Source organism: Euprymna scolopes, chromosome 25 (assembly GCF_053919585.1).
Source record: "Euprymna scolopes isolate OS-2025 chromosome 25, ASM5391958v1, whole genome shotgun sequence".
Classification (NCBI taxonomy): Eukaryota; Metazoa; Mollusca; class Cephalopoda; order Sepiida; family Sepiolidae; genus Euprymna; species Euprymna scolopes.
The window spans coordinates 63,484,755-63,506,118 of record NC_136506.1 but is presented as its reverse complement, the minus strand read 5'-3'; the positions used below and the strand labels follow the sequence as shown (position 1 = coordinate 63,506,118).

Here is a 21,364-nt window from a genome sequence, read left to right as displayed (position 1 = left end):
TACCACACATTAAAATTTACAAGCAAATATTCTGAGGTATTGGCTTAGAAAGCTGGTTGAAAATCCTGTTGGTTAAACAATACTGAAATCCTGGAAGATGAGTATCTATCAAAGACGTTAACAGTTTCATCAATAGCGATGGAGATTATTCAAATCATTTGATAGTGCCAATACATCAACATAACACATTACTTTTTGAATTAATGTTGCAGAGAAATCTTGTTTGAAATCTGATGAACATGGTGATATCACAACCTTATCAGAAACAACCAACTGTAGTTGAACATTTGTCAAAACTACCCTTATTGCAATTGAAGTTGGGTTTGAGCAAAACTCTTAACGCGCAACATGACGTCATCAAACCAACATCAGATGGAATTGTATATTGTGTACTGAACCTTGAAAACTTTACAGCCAATCCAGAACAAGAGGGAGTATTAGTGCAATATGGCTTTTAAGATCCAAAGTATGTCCTTTTGCATTCCAAAGTGAATATTGCACAAGGATTCAACAATGCAAATCCTGATTACTCCTTCAGTGTGGCTCTAATTTTCTCAAAATGCTGCATCAGCAAGTAAATGAGAGAGACAGTTTCAACTACACCAGGTTTTCATTAAAATTGTTATCAGAAAATAATCGGTTCTTACCTTTCTGTATGTTTATATTTTTGTGTCGAGCTGTTAGATCTATTATAAATCGCAGCAATTATGATTCATTTAAAAAAAAAAAAAAGCATTCTTTTCACATCAAAATTGTACCCCATTCTTTAAAATTCCAATGGGTATGTGTCATTTGAAAAAAATTGCTCATTCCATATCATAAACGCATTATATATTTTGAATTCTAATGGCTATGTTTAATTTGTAAAAAGAACAGAACATCGTTTTCACATTACAATTGCACAAATATTTTCAAATATTGTACTTGCATTTTATTTCTTAAATTCAATCATCCTGAGGAAGTCTTGAAATAAAGATGAAACGTTGGTGAACATATAAATAATTTTGGTTTTTCCTTTTTCATTTTCCCATCACATTGAAATATTATTTCCATAATTTTCATCATTTAGTTATACTTCGCATTAAAACAAGATTAGATTTAAGGCCATCAAAATTTATTCTAAAATTGTACACATGGATCCGTGTAGCATTCTTTTTTGTGTGTCATGCTTAAGTTTGAAATATCATTTTTTTTTTTGATAAATGTACAGATTGAACACATCTTAAAAAGGGATTCGTTTTTCTTTTTTAGCTTTAATGTGTATGTTTTTTTTTTCTTTCCCCCATTGCAGATTTCTGATCATGGATACAAGTGTTCAGAGGAGAATCGTTCATCAAGGAAGTGAAGATCATGATTTAGAGAATGAGGATTCGGATGATGAACATACTTTATTACAAGATCCAGGAGAATTCCGTTACAGTAAAAAAGTTAGCATACCGGCCATTCCAGGATTATTAATAATTCTAGGACTTGTTGGAGAACTGTATGTTTGTTTTTAAATAATTTATTTAACTTGTTGCATTAGTTTCTTTTTGTTTTTTAAACAGCATATCAACCTATTTTTAATTATCATTATTCAATTATTATATTCTTTTTATATGCTTGCCTATTTCATGTCATCTCAACCATTTTAGGTAGGTTGATACTTCATTTTTTTCCCCCCAATCAGTATTATATGTGATTGATTGAAGACAAATTGTGGTAAAAATCCAGAATAGTTACCAGTTAAGAACCTATAGAAAAAAATTAGAAACAACAAATAATTTATAGAAAATGCAGTAAAATTAAATTTTTTACTGGCTTCTATACTTTTAATATGTTTGTAAGATAGTTTTTATTTTATGTTTTTACTGTTTGTGTTACTCATTGACACATGGAAAATAAAATGATAGCCAAGTGATGGCTTAACTTCATGCTGAAAAGATAATAAAAATAATATTGACCTGACTACTAACCCTAAGTCTTAGTGACATACGATTCCCCAAATAAAAGTCCTTTTTAAAATCGCAGTAAAAGTCACCTTAGTTTAAATGAAATTAAGTGATAATCTCGTTTGACGTGTGTTTTATTTTCATGTGCCAATAATACATAGAGACATTGAAATAAAAATTTAAAAAGTATATGGGTTGGTAGATAATTTCAATCGCTTTAAATTATTTGTTTTTATTTTTTATTTTTTTTACAATTTTTTTACATACAAGTTTTTGGTGGAGGTAAATTATTGGATCATATGTTTCTGAAGTCACCACTTCTCAAGGCTAAAAGCCACTTGAGGATGATGTTAATGAGGTGAATGAATTTTCAGTTAAATAATGATGATTATTAAGAGAGGATTGCTAATGATTAATAGAATGAATAAAGTTTGACTACTCATGGGGACGGTTTATGACAAGTATTTGTTGACATTGAATTTTAACACAGCCATGTTGTAGCCTGCGAGGAAGGAATCCTGTAGTAATGTGTTCTACAGATGTTTTTGGAAAGAAACTGTTCGTGGAAATTCTGCTTGATGCTAGGCACACAGAGAAATAAAGGAAAATTGATTTTGGTTTACATTTGATAGGATTCACTTCGTTAATACTGACTCTTGATATTGTAAGCGATTCATTGAACACAAAATGTCAAATCATAAAAATTGTTGTATTCAGTTGTTTTCCATTTTCTTTTTACTTGTATTTGTACATTTATGTTATTTAAATAAGGAAAAAGTAGTGGACACACGTTCTTTTCTTTCTTTCTTTTTTTTCTTGGGCGTCACCACTTATTAAGGCTCAAAGGTCACTCGAGGATAAGGATTAATGGATAACGGTGGTAGTGTAGTAATCGTGAATAGTGTAAATTGGGTAGAATTTGAAGTTCTCTGTCCGTCCTACTCTTATCGAGATGCATTTTGACATATTTGTCCAAGAACTGTTCATTTCATCATTTGTCCATCACTTTTATTTCAACAGACATCACAATACCATATTTACTCTACGTGAAAATCTCTGATAGTTTAAAATCAATTTTATTCACAAAAGATGTTTAAAATTTCATTTTACTTTGATCTTAACCAGATTTGTTTTTAAGACGACACGGTTAATATATATATATATATATATATATATATATATATATATAATTTCTCATGAGTTTGTATGTGGCTATGTATTTTTACAAAGTAAAAACTACTCAATGTTTCAAAGTAACTTCTAAAAGTAAATAAAAAAAAAAGATGAGAAAGACCTTGACCATCATACCAACACTTTCTCAGTGGAACAACCCTTCTCATTTTACTACAAAATTTGTATATAGATATATATATTTTTTTCTCTTTCTCAGTTCAACTTCTGTACTGATTTAGGTGAAATTTTGTATCAACCTTTATAATAAGGTGCAGTGAATCAAGTATTATGGTATCGTTTGATGCACAGTTAGAGATTAATATAGATAAGTCAACACAATACATCATTTACTCTAGGAATTTTCTAGGAAACTACTGATTTGATCTGGTTGAAAGTTTGTATGGACCTTTGCTATGATAAGGTGCAGTAAGTATTATGGTATACATTAGATCTGCAGTTATGGAGTAGTTTTTAATGCAAAAATAGATACAAATTAAACCATATTCGACCATCAATTTGGTATAAAGCATTCATTCATTCATTCTAAGTCAAGTCCATAACTTTTGCTTGTTTTTAATGGGAAAAAGTCTAGTGTATATATATATAACAAAAGTACCTGTCGTTGAATGGGTTCAAAAAACAGCCTACAGAAAATGGACTCTGATTTATGAAAGTATGATAGGTTATGAAAAGAAAGGGTTATAAAGAGATAGCTTCGAATTTGGAGGTATCAAAATCAAAGCAAAATATGATGAAAGTAAAAATAAAATAGATAAACCCCATAATTTATTATACCATACCTGTTCACACTGAAACACTTATCACAATATTCTGTGGATCTATATTAAAAAACCTTGTTAAACTTTGTGACATATTTCCATTCTATGGAGGTAAGGCGCGAACGAACACCCCATAATTTTATTATACCATATTTCTTCAAACTGAAACATAATTATCAAAGTATACTTACGGAGATAGATATGAAAAGTCTTTATTAAAGTTTGTGCCTATTTCCATTCTATGGAGGCCAGGCACGAACGCAGACCCCACAATTTTATTATACCATCCCTATTTAAGTTAAAACATACTTATCAAAGTATTCTTATGTACATCTATATCAAAAACACTTGTAAATGTTTTTTTTTTAATTTTTAAATTTTTTATTTCCATACTTTGTGGACCAGGCGCATATACAGACCCCACAATTTTAATGAATCATCATTATGCCAGATCAAACATACCCATTCCTGTGTCTCGATACATCTTCTATCATTATATGTGATCAGTTTTCTATAATAGTCAACCATATAGGAGCCTATTCGTGACCAGACACACACAGAGACGTTCAGCTTTATATTATAGAATATAGGGCTCTTCAGTTATTAACAGACTATGAATACCCATGAAGGGGTGTTTGCGCATGAAATTTTTGTGCCAGGAGGTGCGCAAACTTCAATCACACCTCTCTTGAGTCGACATTGTTAAATACCAGTTGCAAGTGAAGTGTATGTCCAAGACGACTGGAAACAAATGCCGAGATAAGCGGAGAGCACATACAGCGCCTAGAATTCCCAAATGGTCACCCATCTGGTACTAACCAGGTTCAACGTTGCTTAACCGGTGATCTGATGAGAACTGGTGTGTCAACGCAATTATGCCGTGTGTGTGTGTGTGTGTGTGTGTGTGTGTGTGTGTATATATATATATATATATATATATAAATGGCAAATTGTCATGATTGTCAGGACAACTGTTGAAAACTCCAAGAATGTATTTGGATCTTCTGAATTCTTTGTAAACACTTGAAACCTAAGAGTTGTAGATTGCAGGGTTGGGGTAGAGGTCATAAAGCCAGCTTGATTCCTGACCAACTCCCCATTTTCCCTCCTTCTTTGAGTGGGGAGGTAGTTGACTTCATAGAAAAACCACTTGGGTGGTTTCCTTTTTGTTATCTGTTCTTCAGATTTAGAGGGTGGTGGTGGTGGTGGTGGTAGTGATGGTGGTGGGGGGAATATTTTTCCTTTCCAACTCCTTAGTTTCTCTTTTTTTCTATCTATTTTTTATCTTTCATTCTATATTCTCTCTTTCTGTTTTTTCTCTCTAGCACATTCTCTTTCTTATCCCCCTCTTTTTTTTTTTGAGAGGGAGGGGGGACGCAGAGAATATTCAAGAGATGATAAAATAACAGTTTGAACTGAATTGCATCTAAAGTATTTGTTTTTTAATTTTGCCTTTTTTTTTGTTGTTTTCATAAGGTGGTTAAGTAAGCTACTATTCCTTATAGGGGTTGTTTATCTTGGTGATATTATAAAGAGTTTTTATTTACTTGCCTCCCCACAAGGGCAGAGTTAAACACAGCTTTTAATGTGAGGGAAAATACAGCTCTCCAAAACAGGGCGCTCTAGATTAGGACAAAAAGAAAAATTCCCTCAGTTTAGTTCTATCTCTCCTCCATCTCTCTCTCTCTGACAGGTGACAAAACAGATACTAGACTTTGATCTCAGAATTAAGTGTCTCATGAATTGTGAAATTCTTTCATTTCTCTCTCTTTCGCTCTCATCATTTATTAATTCTTATTCTCCCTTACTTCCCTCTCACTCTTTCTCTTTTTTACATCTTTTTTTTTTTCTTATTATTTCCCTTTTAGTCTTTTCTTATTTCCCTTTCTTCCTCTTAGTTATTTTCTCCCATATGCTCTTATTTTAATCTTCTCCCTCTCTATTCCTCTCTTTCGTTTCTCTTTCCCCTCATCATTTCTTTTCCTTGTTTCCCTTTACCATTATTTCTCCTTTTCGTTCTCCCTTTCCCCTCTATCATGTTTTCTTTCTCTTCCTTCTCTCAATTATTTCCTCCTCTCTCAGTGGATTTGTTAATGCCAACCAAAAGTAAGAAAAAGGAATAATGATTCTTTGTAAACATTCGTTGTAATCATTTATTGAACTTCTATAAATATATTAGTTTGAAATGTAATATGGAATAAAAAAAACAAAATATCTTTTAACAAAACAACAACAAAAGGGTTTTGTAGAAATGGATGACAAGAAATTTCATTCTAACATTTAATAAACGGCTTTAATGGTTATCTTCATGAGTAAGTATAAGGAACCGGGTTTCTATGTAGAGACGTTGATGATTATACAGGCCTGTTGAAAGAGGAAAAGTTCATGTGTGTGTTGGGAGTTATGGTCTTTAGTCATGATGGATTATTTGTCTTCCAGAAGTTAGTAGTAGAAACGTGCATTAAGAAAGATTAGAGCCGATACTGTAGGATGAGAAAGAGAGTTCATGTGTGTACCGCATGAGGAGATAGCCATGTTGGCTTGTTTGTATTCGCATCTTGGTCAAGCCCAAAAACTGGGTGAGTGAATCCGAAGAGAGTTGGGGCCGACAGATCCGTTCCACTTGAAGATGTTGTCAGTCCAAGATCTAGAGAGAGAGAGAGAGAGAGAGAGAGAGAGAGAGAGAGAGAGAGAGAGAGAGAGAGAGAGAGTGAGTGTTGCCGGTTTAACCTTTTCATAAACTTGCTCATGTGACTTTTGATTGGACAAGCAAGGAAGGAAGTGTAACCAAAATCTCCAGCCCTGAAAATTCGCTCTTGCTTGTGTTCCTTGCAATTTTGTCTGCTGCAGTTTATTTTAGTGGCAAAAAGTTGGACAGTGTCAGTGATGAAAAGGAAAAGTTGAAAGTTCTTAGACTGTCGCAGGTCAGCCAGCAATTAAATTATCTTCAGGTGAAGATCATCTATGCTGTAGCGTTCAGTGGACAGGAACAGGAAAGAGAGAGAGATCATTCTTCAATGCTTGCTAAGTTCACTCTGCTGATTGACCGTGATTTCCAAAGGGACTAAAGAAATTGGAATTAATTATTCAGTGTGTGACCAGACCATCCATCTGGTCAGATCTAAAAGGGATTTCATTGAAATTAATACACTCCATCTTAAATGGAGCGAGATAGCCAACACAAAACAAAGGATCATATCTGTTAAACTTACGAGTTCATGTGAAGTAGAATAATAGTTACCTCCCTTTTTCTCACTCTTCTAAAAATAACTTTGGGAGTTCTCTTTGATCGTTGGTTGGATTTTTTTTTAGTTTATTGTTCATAGTATGTTGTTTTTTTTAAGTTTATTTTTAATGCCAGTATTCAAAAGAGTTTGTCATTCATTTGTTATAATTATTTTCATCTTGAGTGTTATTTTCACCACGTTTCGGCCGTTGTAACCTCCGATCTTTAGATGTATCTTATCAAACTTGGGGAATCTTTTTGTCGAACTCCGGAATCTGCATGGAATTTCAAACAGAATCCTTTATTTAATCAACAGTAGTAGCATGCTCTTGTTCTGTCAGCCATGACTGGGGGAAATTTCAAAGTAATTCGCAAGGATTAGTGGCAAAGTTGATAGAATACGTGGTAAAAATTTAGTTGAAAAAGTTACACTTCTGCGGTGCAGTCATGGCTGATGGATCAAGAGCATGCTATCCCCATTGATTAAGTAAAGGGTTATGTTCGAAATTTCATGCATATTCTCCCATTCAACAGATTCTCAAGTTTGACAAAATACACCTAAAAGTTGTAGGTTACATCGACTGAAACGTTGTGAAAATAAAACTCAAGATGAGAACAGTAGTTTGAAGAATCCAAATAATATAATCACTCCTTATCTAAAAAATTCAGAAATGGAATTTTTTATTGTTCCTCTTATATCCGTAAATGAAATTTTTATGTTAGTTTTAATGATGTATAGTACTTGTTTTTTTTTTTTTTTTTTTTTTTTTTTTTTTTTTTTTTTCAGTTTTATCCTTTTTTGGATCTCTTCAAATGCTAATATGGCTTGGTCATCCAACAGAAGATTATTGTTTTCATGTTACAAAGGTTATTGATTCTCTTGCAAACTGCAAATAATTTGTGAATTGTTGATAATTTTCATATCCTGAACTTGATTCGATACAATGATCTATTTGACATGTTATTTTTAATTTTACCCAGTGTTAAATCAATAATTGTTCTTTCAGCAGTTTAACTTAATAAAGTCTTTGACAGTTTCTTTATGAACTTATACAGGTTTAATGGATATGATCCTTTGTTTCGTGTTGGCTATCATGCTGTATTCATTATTGTGAAAGATGGCAGCACTTCCTTTGCATCATCATACTTAGTTTCATCTGTGTATATGTATTTGTAGATGGAATGTTAACCTTTTATGTTTTGAAATGCATCCGAAAATGTAATTTGATTTGTTTTATTCTCTGATAATTTTGACAATTCAATTATACCCCCCCCCTTTTTTTTCATTGCCAGAATTTTTGGAGATGATTAATTGGTGGATGTGAATAGAATCCATTTCACTGAAAGTTTTCTGGATAGAGACTCAATTGCTTAAAGGGTTTTGTATTATATACACAGTTGTAGACTTTAATGCATGTGATAATAATTTTGAAACATGTTGGCAAACAGGTTTTTGTCTTAGTCACTCTCCCTCCCTTTTTCTCTCCCTCTCTTTTCTCTCTCCCCCTGACCTTTTTTCTTTCTTTCCCTTGCCTGTTCTCTCTTTCCCTTGTCCTTTCTTTCTCTCCTTTGCCCTTTATCTCTCTCTTTCTCTCTCTCTCTCTCTCTCTTTTGCCTTTTATCTTTCTCTTGCCTTTTCTCTCTCTCTCTCTCTCTCTCTCTCTCTCTCTCTTGCCTTTTCTCTCTCTCTCTTGCCTTTTCTCTCTCTCTTGCCTTTTCTCTCTCTCCCCCTCTTGCCTTTTCTCTCCCTCTCTTTTGCCTTTTCTCTCTCCGTCTTGCCTTTTCTCTCTCTCCCTCTTGCCTTTTCTCTCCCTCTCTTGCCTTTTCTCCCTCTCTCTTTCTTCTCTTTTTCTTGCATTCTCTCTCTCTCTCTCTCCTTTTCTCTTATTTTTTTTCTCTCCCTTGCCTTTTCTCTCTTTTCCTCTCTTTTTATTTTTAGCATCACTTTCCGAGCAATGTTTTTATGATTTGATGTCTTTTCCTACTATTAACCACAGTTGTAAGCGATGAGCTTAGTTTTTGCCATGACACATACAAAGCTTATCAGGCAGCTGTCGAACCTACGAGCTGAAATGATTTAACAGGAAACACACACCAAAGATTTAAGAAATCATGTCATAACCACCAATCTTAATATTCTTATGATACAGCTGTTGGGTAATTTAAGGTGCTGCTACTGCACACATGCATCCTAAATATTGACAAGAAGTCTGAATAAAATTAATATGAATTATGTTAACTAGGTATCCCCTCCTCCAAAAAAAAATCAGATAAAAAAAGATGATGATATACTTGGTATTGTCATTAAAAAATACAAAGCAATTTAATTTTAATTGTTATCAAAGTTTTATCAAATATTGAATGCTGTTATGCTATACGTGACTGGTTTAGATATCTGATGTTTTAAGTCAATATTTAACCCATATGGAACTGAACAACCAATTCCATATGTGTTATTTCAATCACATCAGATAAGATGGATATATAGGATGAAATCAAACAGGCTGACCAACTATACAAATGAATCGTGTACAATTTAGATAGTTCAAAGGTCATGTGTCAACCACTTAATCTGTAACCACTCTCCTCTGTACTCTTGCAGAAATGTCTTTGGTGGTTTAGTTGTGCTATTGATTGCCAAGCAGGAGAATTGATCCAAGGGATTTTGCTTTCAATGTTATTGCTAAATTGGTGCAAACATGTTGATGGCAACTGAAAACCTGGACTACCACAGTGGTTAAATAATAAATTGCTAACTATTCTGTACTTTCACATAAAAATTTTTGTAGTTAAAGTCATCACACTTCTCTTCAAGCTCACAACACCAAATGCCCTTCTTCCCCGCCTCTCAAAAACAGGCATTTATTAAAACCCGGCAATATCTCATTTGCATATGAGGTAACAAAAAATCTCATTACTTCACGAGACTCACTAGCATATAATTAAATGTAGCAGCTATTGTTTTTTTTCTTTTCTTTTTAATTTGACCGGACCCTACATGCTGCACAAAATCAGGTTTATACCAATTTGTAACTATCATTATTTGTTTACGAGTAGCAACTAGACATTTTACCACAACTATCAGCAAGGAAGATCTCTGAAAAATCTCTTGTTAGTCTTTGTTAACAGAATAGAAACTAGCTTGCCATCTCAGTGGAGCTCAGTGGTTATAGTTTTATAACAATTTGGTTCAATTAAAAATTTAATGACCAAATGATATTGTAATAATTAAATTTAGCTGTCAAAATTCTATATACTCATATGGCATAATTGGTCCTGGATATGACCTTCAACTATATCCGATGGTAAGGCCCCCACCTTGCAGGGTTTGGGGAGTGTGGAGCCACCCCTTAATTGACATTGCTCCCAGGTCCACTCTGACCCGGCGTGGTAGTACCTGTTAGAGTCCTATGGGTTGAATAGAAACCAACTTGAAAAAAACAAATATATACTATTAAAAATTTTTCTTCAAAATCACTGGATTCAGCATTAAATGATCTGGAAAGGGTTGATGTGCCATAAAACAAAAAATACCAACCATATGGCATAATTAAAAGGAAAAAAAATGAAACATAAATGAAGGTAAAAAGATTCTTTGGCAATATCTAGTAGGTATGACAAGTATATATTATATTTGTATAACATTTTCATAAAAGTAAACTTGATTCAAATAAATAGTTTTGTTTTGCTTTTTTATGTTTTAAATTTTTAATTTAAATCTTTTTTTTTTTCCTATTTTCCAGATTGTTGTGTTTTTTCAGCATTGGAGCCGTCATTACATTTCTCTTGGATTATTTAGGAGAAAAGAAAAGGTATTCATTATTTTGGGTTGGACTCTGATCTGAAGGTTCATATAATTTTTTTAAAAATAATTAACTAGTACTAATGATTGACTTTTCTAAGAAAAGATTTTAACATAATAAATTTAGATAAACGATTTTTTTCTATAAAAGATAGTAAAGATATTATTAGAGTGAAACTTGGAATATGTGATTCACTCCTTCTTTCAAGTAAATGTTTTCATTAAAACCTTACATTCCTTAATTGGGAAGTTTGAAATGAGTCACTACTTATCAAGTCCAGAAGATACTAGAGTATGAGAGTTAATGAGATGAGTAGATTGTTAGTTAAGTGAATAATATTAGGAGACGATTCAAAATGATGAATGGAATGAACAAAAGTTGATTACTTATGAGGACAGTTTATGACAAGTATTTGTTGACATTGGGTTTGAAGATTACCATGTTGTTGTCTGTAGAGAGTCAATCCCATGATAATGTGTTTCAAAAGTGGAATGTGTTTCAAAAGTGGAAACTCTGAATATGGAAATTCCATTTCATGTTAAATGCATGCAGGAAGAAAGGGAAGTTCTTTGGAGTCGTGGCTAAGAATGTCTTACAAGGATGAATCAGAGATTGAAGTTCAGTCGAGCACCTTATATGGAAATGATTATAGAATCGAGAAAAAAATCCTTCCCAACTTGGGATAGGCAAGCTATTTTTGGGCAACATTTTATGTTTGCAGAAAAGGGTTCATCTCTGATATCTCCGGCTTCCTAACAAATAGAGAAGTGCCGACATAATTAAGATCATATTTTCTACTCATGCCTGCTAAATTTATCTTGTAATTGTTGTTTATCAAAATGGGATGCATGTTACTCCATTGATTGCTTGAAGTGGTCCAAAACAGAAACTTTTTCTGTAGATCATTTTTACTTGTCATTACGTGTTCAACTGTATTTTAGATGTACTTTACGAGAACCTTGAATGTCCATCAGATTGGTAGCACGTTTTATGTCTGTTAAAGTTTTTTATCTCCATTTTTCATGTCAAGATTGTCATCTCTGTTCGAGAGGAAAAATTGGAATTTATTTTGCACTATCAAAAACTAAAAGATTCTAAACTTTTTCCAAACGTTAATGCCTTAAAAATGTATTTCATGAAGTTGTTTCAGTATTTGAAACTAATCACTGTGTAATAATTAAAACAATCTACTTACATAAATCAATTATGTTGAATTTCATTTGATAGATATAATGACAAAGCATATCTTAGAAAAGATATATATATATATATATATATATATATATATATATATATATATATATATGAACAAATGATTAATAAAACATGTTAAAAGACATCTTGAAAAAGAGTTAAAAACATATTTACTTTTAAAAAAGGAAGCACAAGATAAGTGGATAGTCCTTAATCCGCAGAGTTTCGAAGAAATACTCTCCTTCTCATCAGAGGGCAGGAATTAGCAAAATGCGGGATCGGATTTTGCATATAAAAGTATTTAATGAAACTACAAGTAAGTCACAGATCTTACTTGGTTAAAAAAAGGGTGAGATAAGTGGAATATACATATATATATATAAAGAACATTATATATATATATATGTTAAGAACATATATATATAAAGAATAATAACAGATACCATCTTAAGTTTAGAATTATAATGTCTGACCTTGTTTAGATAGTTAATTGGACTGGTTGGATCTTCAAAAAAAAGATGAGTACTTACTTAGAATTAGACCCATATTCAAAACAAAAATGCAGAAAAAAATCTTTGATATACATACCTGTCACAGAACAAAGATGTCATATTCAAAAATCATATGAATTGATCAAGTAATTTTTTTTAATTAAGAAAATCAAATTATATGACCAAGCGAAATGTTATGTTTTGTTTCTCTGTTTTAAAAATAAGAGGGAGACAACTTAATTCTAACTTTCGAGATCAAAATCAGTTTTATAATGGCTACAATTTCCTATTAAAATCACTAAAAACTGTAAAAAATACATAATGATTTTCTATATATATAAAAAAAAAAAAATACTTGATCAATTTACGTGATTTTTGGAATATTACATCTTCGTTCCGTGATAAAGATTTTTCTGCAGCTTAGATTCTTAAAATATTTCTTGTTATCACTTATTTCAATCTCAATCTGTTTTTCTTTTTTATTCCAGATGTGTCATGGTGTTTGTCTTCACTTATTTCATGTGTCACATTCTCATCTTATACTCTGTGTTCCCACTCATCTGGTAAGTTCATGTCATTCAAATGCTTCAAACTATCACAGGTATCCTTGGGCAAGGTGTTCACCCTACCCCCATCTCATCATCTTGAAATTTATCTTTTTCTCTTCTGCCTACACTACATTTTTTTTAAATAGAAATCGCTCCAGACAAGACATGAAGCCACTTGATGTAAGGAGCTAGTCAATAATAAATATAAAATGGATAGATTCCGACTCAGAAAACAGTATTTTTTCCCCTCATTTGATATACATATTGCTCATTGAATGTGAGAACTAAAAAACAAAATAAGGAAAGTTACAAGATTGCCGAAAGTAAACCTAAGTACTATTTTCTGCCATCTTTATTTTCCAACCCCTATCAACTATTCAAATTGTGTCTACCCAACACGGATCTTGATATGACCTTAAACTACAATTAATGGTAAGGTCTCAATTTGAGAATTTTGGGGGAGTGTGTAATCACGCCTTAATTTCATTACTCCTAGGTTCACTCTGACCTGAACAAGTGGTAGTACCTTCCAGGGTCAAATTTTTAGTGTCAGTAGAATTCATCATTTATAAACTCTACATACAAAAACAAACGTCTATGAATATTCAAAGATATTAAGAATTTTACATGATTTCGATTCTAATTTACTAATTGATATCTATTAAAAAAATCATCGGAATTTTTATGAAAATTTTCCACCCTCTTTTTACATTCTTTCTATAAAACTAAATTCAACCAAATATAGTCCACATTTAGACTCTTAGCAGCTTCTAAAATTCGTAATGATTGATTACTGAGTTTAGGAGTGAATCCTGTACATACAAATATATGAACATAAAAACATACCTAACTTTATTCAGAGCTGTCTCAGCAAACTGCTTATCTAATCGGATGCAAGTGAGGAATGATTCTCTTTCACCCATTCCAAACATACAGTTTCCATGGCAACAACAATGCTCTAATAGCATTGTAGTAGTAGTAGTAGTAGTAGTAATAGTAATAGTAGTATATCCTAATTAATCTTAATTTAATGAATTTTTCTCACTACATGAAGCAAATCCTAATTTGATTGGCACAATAAGTAGATAAGGCGTTAATTTATGCAGAAGGAAGAGATTTCATTTAGATTAAAATATTTTGAAAAAGAGAGAAAGAAAAAAAAAACAAAACAGATATGTGTGTATAGTCTATGTGGTAAATGTATTTGTTATTCCCTTATCGTATCATAGTCATGACACAGCTAATAGACATGTGTTAAATCAAAAGGATGCAACGCATCACAATAGAAAGCATGCTGATAATGGTCAGAGAATGCATAGAATCACAAAAGAGAGGAACTTGTGATTTCTGGAAAATCTATAATAGTGTACTGAATAAAGGGCAATCAGTAATTTCTCCACTATCCAACAACCAGAAGGTTGCATGCACAGCAACCTAGAAGGCGAAACTGCTTGCCCGGCAATTCGCCTCCAACTCCACCTTAGAGGCAACAAGCAACTCCCTCCAAAATTTTCCTATGCAGACTGAAGCCATACTAGATAATGTAAAAATCACCCCTTCTGATGTCTGCAATATCATAAAAATCTTAGAAACCTCATATTCGTGTGGGCCTGATCTCATCCCTGCTATACTGATTAAGAAATGCTCAGCTGGGCTAGCCTCATACTTTCCAAGCTCTACAATAAATGCCTTGATGAATCTTGCTTCCCTAATAGCTGGAAGATGGGCTCTGTGGTACCAGTGTACAAGAATTCTGGTGAAAGGTCTGACTCTCTCAGTTATCGCCTTATCAGTCTCTTCCCACTCTTTGCTAAAATCTTTGAGACCTTAATTAATCAAGCACTACTCCACCATCTCGCAAAGGCGAATCTTCTCTCTGACAAACTTACACCGCTACCTTGTTTGAGGAAAAGCTTCAGGAGAAAATCTTGAGAAAAAACCAGTTTGTTGCCTACAACTTTGTTCTATCAGCTTGCCTACAACTTTGTTCTATCAGCTTCTGCGATTGCATTTGTGCCAAAGTGCTAAACTGATAGTTTTGCTGTTGCTTTGGATCCATCAGCAACAAAGGGAAGGATATGCTATGTGGGCAACTGTCTGTTCTCCATATCACTGTCTAGCATCCAAAAACACTCAATCAACAAACCTACAGCTTAGAACCTATAGAGGACACTTCAGCTTCGCCAGTGACCTTTGTGATAGACTACCACTCCCACATTATTCTCTTTTACAAAGCAGACAGGAAGACTGATAGGCTAAGGATGTATCATTCAAGGTTGAGTCTGACTGATGGAAACCCACTACTACCACTACCACCATCATCATAACCATCACCAGCAACAATAATAATAAACACCGAGAGTCTTTAAAAGCATTGATAAGAATTGCACTTAATTTAGCATAAAGAACCCTTGGAATGCTGGATGTCTCATAGTGAGTCAAAATAAACATCACTACTACGACTACTATTACTAATAATAATAATTATAACACTCGTCTAGCCAAAACCACTATCAATAATTTCCCACACTCTTTATCTTTGTCTAAACCTAAATGTAGATTCCATGAACAAAGCTTCTTTCTTAGAACTGCACGCCTGTGGAACTCTCTTCCAATTGCCTGCTTTCCAGCTGACTATAATCTGATTGTCTTCAAGTCCAATGTAAACAAGTTCTTGATGAACCGTCCCCCTAAGTAATCCAATTTACAAATTCCCACTACTTTTGTTTACTACACTATAATCATATTGACTAATGTATACCCATTAATCCTTATCCTCGAGTGGCTCCCAGGCCTTGATAAGTGGTGATTCCTGTGTAAAAAAAACAAAAAAAAAAACAGTATTGATTAGAATTAGAACAAAGTTTTCATATAGAAATAATAACATTAATAAATAATTATATAAAATCCCAAGAAATCTACTAGATGGCATCATTCAATGAGGTTTTGACTTTTAATAATAATAAACGCTAAACACATTGAAATGTCTGAACAAACAGACTAATTGTTCTGGTTGAGAAATTATTTTTCTTTCTTTTCTTTTTTTTTTTTTTTTTTTTAAGAAATCAATTTTTGTCTCCTAGCATTACAATTAGCAATACACATGGCCGTTAAAACGCTTTGGATAATCACAGATTTCCAGGGGTTTCTGCTAAAATAGTCATATTTTAAAAACCAAAACACTTTTTCAAAATACCACTGTTTTGTTCAGAAATGAATATACTTTCAAATGAATTAGTAAATAATAACATACATTATATAATTTTAGAGTTTGAAGCAAATAAAGTGATAAAAATGTGAACATCATAAAACAGCATTTTCAGTAAGATTTTGTAATGACCCTCCCTGATTTGTAAACATTCGTACCATGTTTCTGTTAAGAAGTTTTAATGAAATTTGGAAATTAGCCAAAAGAGATGTCATTTTTGATAATTTCGAATGTCCGAAATTCATTTGACCACTCATTTTTTTGTTGTGTTAAAAAAAGATTTCAAAATGATGAGTATTGAAAATTTTGAAAAAACATTTTCTTTGGACACTCACTATTAAATAAAACAATCTTTTTACTATGTTTATTCGTTAAAAAGATTATTGGACAGTGTTTTCTCTAGTGGTACGTAGCAATTTAAAAACATAGTATCTGAAAAAATCGTTATGAATTTGAATCAAGACTTCTGTAGTATTAGCAGCAGCAGCAGCAGCAGCGATAATATGGGATAAACAGACGTTTTGTTTTTGTTGTTTATATTCCAAATTGATTTTTTTTTAATTGAAAATCTGGTTATAAAAAAATTTCTTACATGTTAGAGCTATTTTGTTATCAACCATACAAATATTTTTAAAAAATTGGGTAGTAGTAAATTTTAAAATATTTTAACAAGCAAAAATGTGAAATATGATAGTTTGGTTCACGTGTACAAACGGTAACACACTTCTAATTTTCATCCCTTAAAAAATGTTTTCAGTGAATTATTATCGAATGGAAACTAATCTACCCGATTATTAAAAAAAATAAAAATAAAAAACATAATTAATATTTAAATATTTGTAGGAGGTGCTCAGTTAAAAAATAATAGCGGTAGGAAAAGACATGAAATGTAATTAAAAATCAAAATAACATTAATTCAAAATTTTTAACAATTTGTCAGTTTTAGCAAAAATTTGTTTCTTTTTTTATATTTAAATAGAATTTAGATACTTAATATTTTTCCAAGCATCATGTTTTCTGTTAGAGAGACGTCACTTTTTTAAATAACATTTATTTTTGTCTGTTTGTCATAATTCTTGTAAAGTTTCACAATGGGTATCAAACACCCTCTTAAAAAAACTAAAAAAAAAACTCGCTTAATTCTATGTCTGATCCTAGGTGGCAAGCCTCCTCCTAAAACCTTTGTACTCAACAATAACGCTAAGTACAAGTGGCTGAGCTCCCCACTAAACAAACTTCCTCTGTGAGCTCATATAAGCGTAAAAATAAATAAATAAATAAAAATAAAAAAGCATAAAAAACGTTTAAAGAAAAGTGCACGATTAATCTCCCCCCCCCAAAAAAAAAGAAAAAAAAAAAAATTGGTTGACTGTCCTAAAACGCTAGGATAGTCTTGAAATGGTGAATTATTTTACATTTATGTGAAACCAACCTCCACTCTAAATTCTAAAATTGTTTTTGTTTTGTTTCTATCAGGATGTTCACACATAATTTTCCTTAGCCCTATCATTAACCCAAAGTCAGAGTGGCAACCTCCCCACCAAAGACCCTCTTAAAACCACGCATAATCGCCTTTTAGAAAACAAACAAACAAAAAAAAACACCCAAGATTTATCTATCATAGGAAAAAGTGGAGAGGGGGGGTAACTGCCCTAAAACGCTCGAATGATTCAAAATGGGAAATCATTTTACATTAAATTCTAAAATAATTTTTGTTTATCTTTTATTAAAGTTTTTCAAGTTGTTCACATGCAATTGTCTATAAAGGTAGAATCACATATTTTGGAGAGGTGGTCAGATGGGGAGGGGTAACAGAAGGTATTAATCTACAATAATACCAAAGAAATATTGCAATATATTCATTTTTAACCAATCCTAGATTTCGATTTCAGTTTTTGGCACATAAAATGCATTACAACTAAAGTTTGAGTTCTCTAACTTCTTTTCTTTTAATGAATACATGGCATTTTTAAGCAATCGCAGCATATTTATGTGCATTTACTGCAGATTGTTTGGAAACCATTCATTTCTGGAGATTTTCAATAGCATATTCAGATTCCTTACACAAAAATACACTTATATGGCAAATTTCATTGCTTAGTCTTGTGTTTTAACAAAGATATAGTATTTCTACTGAAAAAGTAGTGCAAAAAATGTGACAAAACGCATATGGTCTTAAAGAGGGGAAAATATCCAAACACGCAGGGCATAAAAATATTCATAACTTCCTTGATTTTAATTGGATTTTAAAAATTTAAAAAGATTCTTTCTTAGCTTATCAAGCTCTTTCTATATATACCAATATTGAAATATTTTAAGCCATTTAAATTTTTTCATGTGTATTGCTATTATAATCTTATTTATTAATCAATTTTCTCAGCAAGATCTGTCTCTTTCTCTATTAAGTAAAAGTAAGCACAGATGTTTTAGTTATTATATTTACCTTATCAACTCATATAGCTCATGTTTCAGTGAGTGAAACCTTCAATAAATTTGATACTTTTCACAATTAAAGCATTTCAGCTCATATCAATTAACTCTGCCTTGAAGTCTCATTGACCAAAATTTGAAATCAGCTATTTTCAGCATTAAAATAATTGGAATGGATGAAATATTTTTTCTTTTTATAATCTCCATAACTATTGAATATTCAATCTAATTTTAATATATACTTGAACCGCCAGAAGTAAACGGTTCTTCTAGTGTGTGTGTGTGTATGTATATATATATATATATATATATATACTAGCCAATTTACCCGAACTTTGCTACGGATATATTTGTATTACACAATACTAATTGGCATTCTTTTAATATTTATGTAATTACAGGTTCGAAACCAAAACTTCTGGGTAAACGACATTTCTTGTACCACTGGTAAAAATGTAAACGAAAGTTCTACATTACGTAGAAAAAAAATACTGTACAGGTCCGTTTTCAGTTTGTGTTGCTCCCAAAAATGTAAATTAGGATTTTTGCGGATAAATTATGCTTGGTTGTGTATATAGAAAGTACCCCATTTTTAATAAAGGAAGGACTTTCACATAAAAATTTAATAAACAAAAGATACGGCAAAAATTAAATTACACTTGTAAATCATATCTAAAAAATAGCATGGTTCGTAAACTGCAGAAGTACTAAACAGATAAAAACACCCGCATTTTTGTACTTCTGCAATTATTTTTCTTTGAGTGACGCTGAGACATAAAGCGACACCCCCTTCTCCCCGAAAAAAAACCCCATAATTACGTCGAAACTCCCCCACACAAATATATATTATCAACTATATCAATTACCCAGACAGGAAAACATAAGATCTTTCTCAAAAGAAAATCGAAGAAAAAAAAGTGAAAAAAAAAAAAAAAACGCGTAGGAATATATCTGATATAAAAAGCATTACTTTACCTTGTTTCTTTTTCAAAGTATTATGGAAACGATAATAAAATTCAGACAGTCAAGTGAATAGTTGAAAAATGATTTTAAAATCATCCTTGGGAAATAAATTTTACAATGAATCGACATTTATAGCCGAGACTTTAATAGAGGCTAACGATTTAAAATATTTTGTCGAAAAATAAAATCATCCTTAGCCTAATTATTTATTGTTTTTATCAATATTTGTAACTTTTACATTTATAGAAAATAAATAATTAAAACAAATCATTTTATCACCATATCTCTCGATTTGGTTAAAAACTATATCCGTTCATAACCGGAAGTGAAATATCAGTGAAAATTACTTAAAATGTGCCAGTTTAGCAAATAGTACAAAATAACTTGAATTAAAATAATTTAAATAAATTAACTTTAAATAATACTCTTAAATAGAACAATTACATCAATTACATTACTATAATCAGTAATTTTAATTGAGCGAATTATTTAAAAAGATTTTCTTTAATATAATATGCAAATTAGATTAGTTCTATTATGTACATTGCCTTCAATATAGTGTATATATATTGATCGTGATGCTATTTATTTATATAGAAAATATTATAGTAAATAAAATTTATATAGATAACCGTTTTCAGCAGGAAGTTTTGTATATATTAATCAAATTGTGAACAAACAAACAAACAAACAGGATTACGGATTTATATATATAATAGATTGTTAGTGGGAAGGCAATTTTACGATTTATGTGTCCATAAAAATATCCTGTCGCCACCAACTTCTTCAGATGATTTTTCCATTTGATTTTAACAACAAAAATTAGATTTTTTATATGATAAACATGGTATTTGGGGAAGAGAAATTCCAAAGCCATGCTTCCCCATGTCCGCCATCTTGGGTGTTATGCTAAGATAATTTTCTGTTTTAAACAATAATTTCGTATTTTTTATTTTTGTTTTAATTTTCTGTTTTTTTGTTTTTTTTTCCTTATTTATTTTTTCCAATTTTCTTATAATTTTATTTCTACATTTATGCATGTTTATTCTATTCTAATACTCTTTTTTGTTTGGTATTCGAACTCATGTTTATTATTTAATTTCTTTGCTTCAAGGAGAGGTTACTCTCATGGTATATATTTTTTATTTTTAGAGTTACTTCCCTTTCACTTTTTTCTTTCCTTATATTATACATTTAGTTTTTTCCTTACTTTATTTAATTCTTTCTTTCTTTTCCTTTTATTCATTTTTAGTTATATTCATTCATTTTTTTTTTAATCTATTCTAATGCATGAAATTAAGTATTGATTTGTGTGCAGACATCCGTGGATTATGTCCTGTGATTTGTTTAATAATTTTTTTTTTTATATTTGTATATGGTATGCTTCTAGTATACATAGGTTGCATCTTTTTGATATGCTTGGTTTATATTTTTCTGCTTTATCAATTATTGACCATCTTAATTTATATTCAGTTTTATTTTTCTTTAATTCCTTAATCCATACTGCTAAAGTGGTTGAGTTTTTCTTAGTTTTTTTTTGTTATTTTCGTTATTACTATTGGTTCTGTTTCTATTTTCGTTATAGTAGTTGTAATTGTCACTATTGTTATGATCCTCT

The 21,364-nt window shown here is 31.5% G+C and overlaps 1 protein-coding gene across 3 annotated transcripts in view; it reads left to right on the top strand.

Annotated features, from left to right (window-relative positions):
- The window catches only part of LOC145247403 (uncharacterized), a 270,622-nt gene that overhangs the window by 142,420 nt on the left and 106,838 nt on the right, over positions 1-21,364 (top strand). For all 3 annotated transcript variants that reach the window (XM_080109107.1, XM_080109105.1, XM_080109106.1), the window contains 3 exons: positions 1,292-1,483; positions 10,853-10,921; positions 13,086-13,160. In XM_080109107.1, the coding sequence (XP_079965233.1) occupies positions 1,302-1,483; positions 10,853-10,921; positions 13,086-13,160 (326 nt within the window). In that variant the 5' untranslated portion in view covers positions 1,292-1,301. The remainder of the gene's footprint in view (positions 1-1,291; positions 1,484-10,852; positions 10,922-13,085; positions 13,161-21,364) is intronic.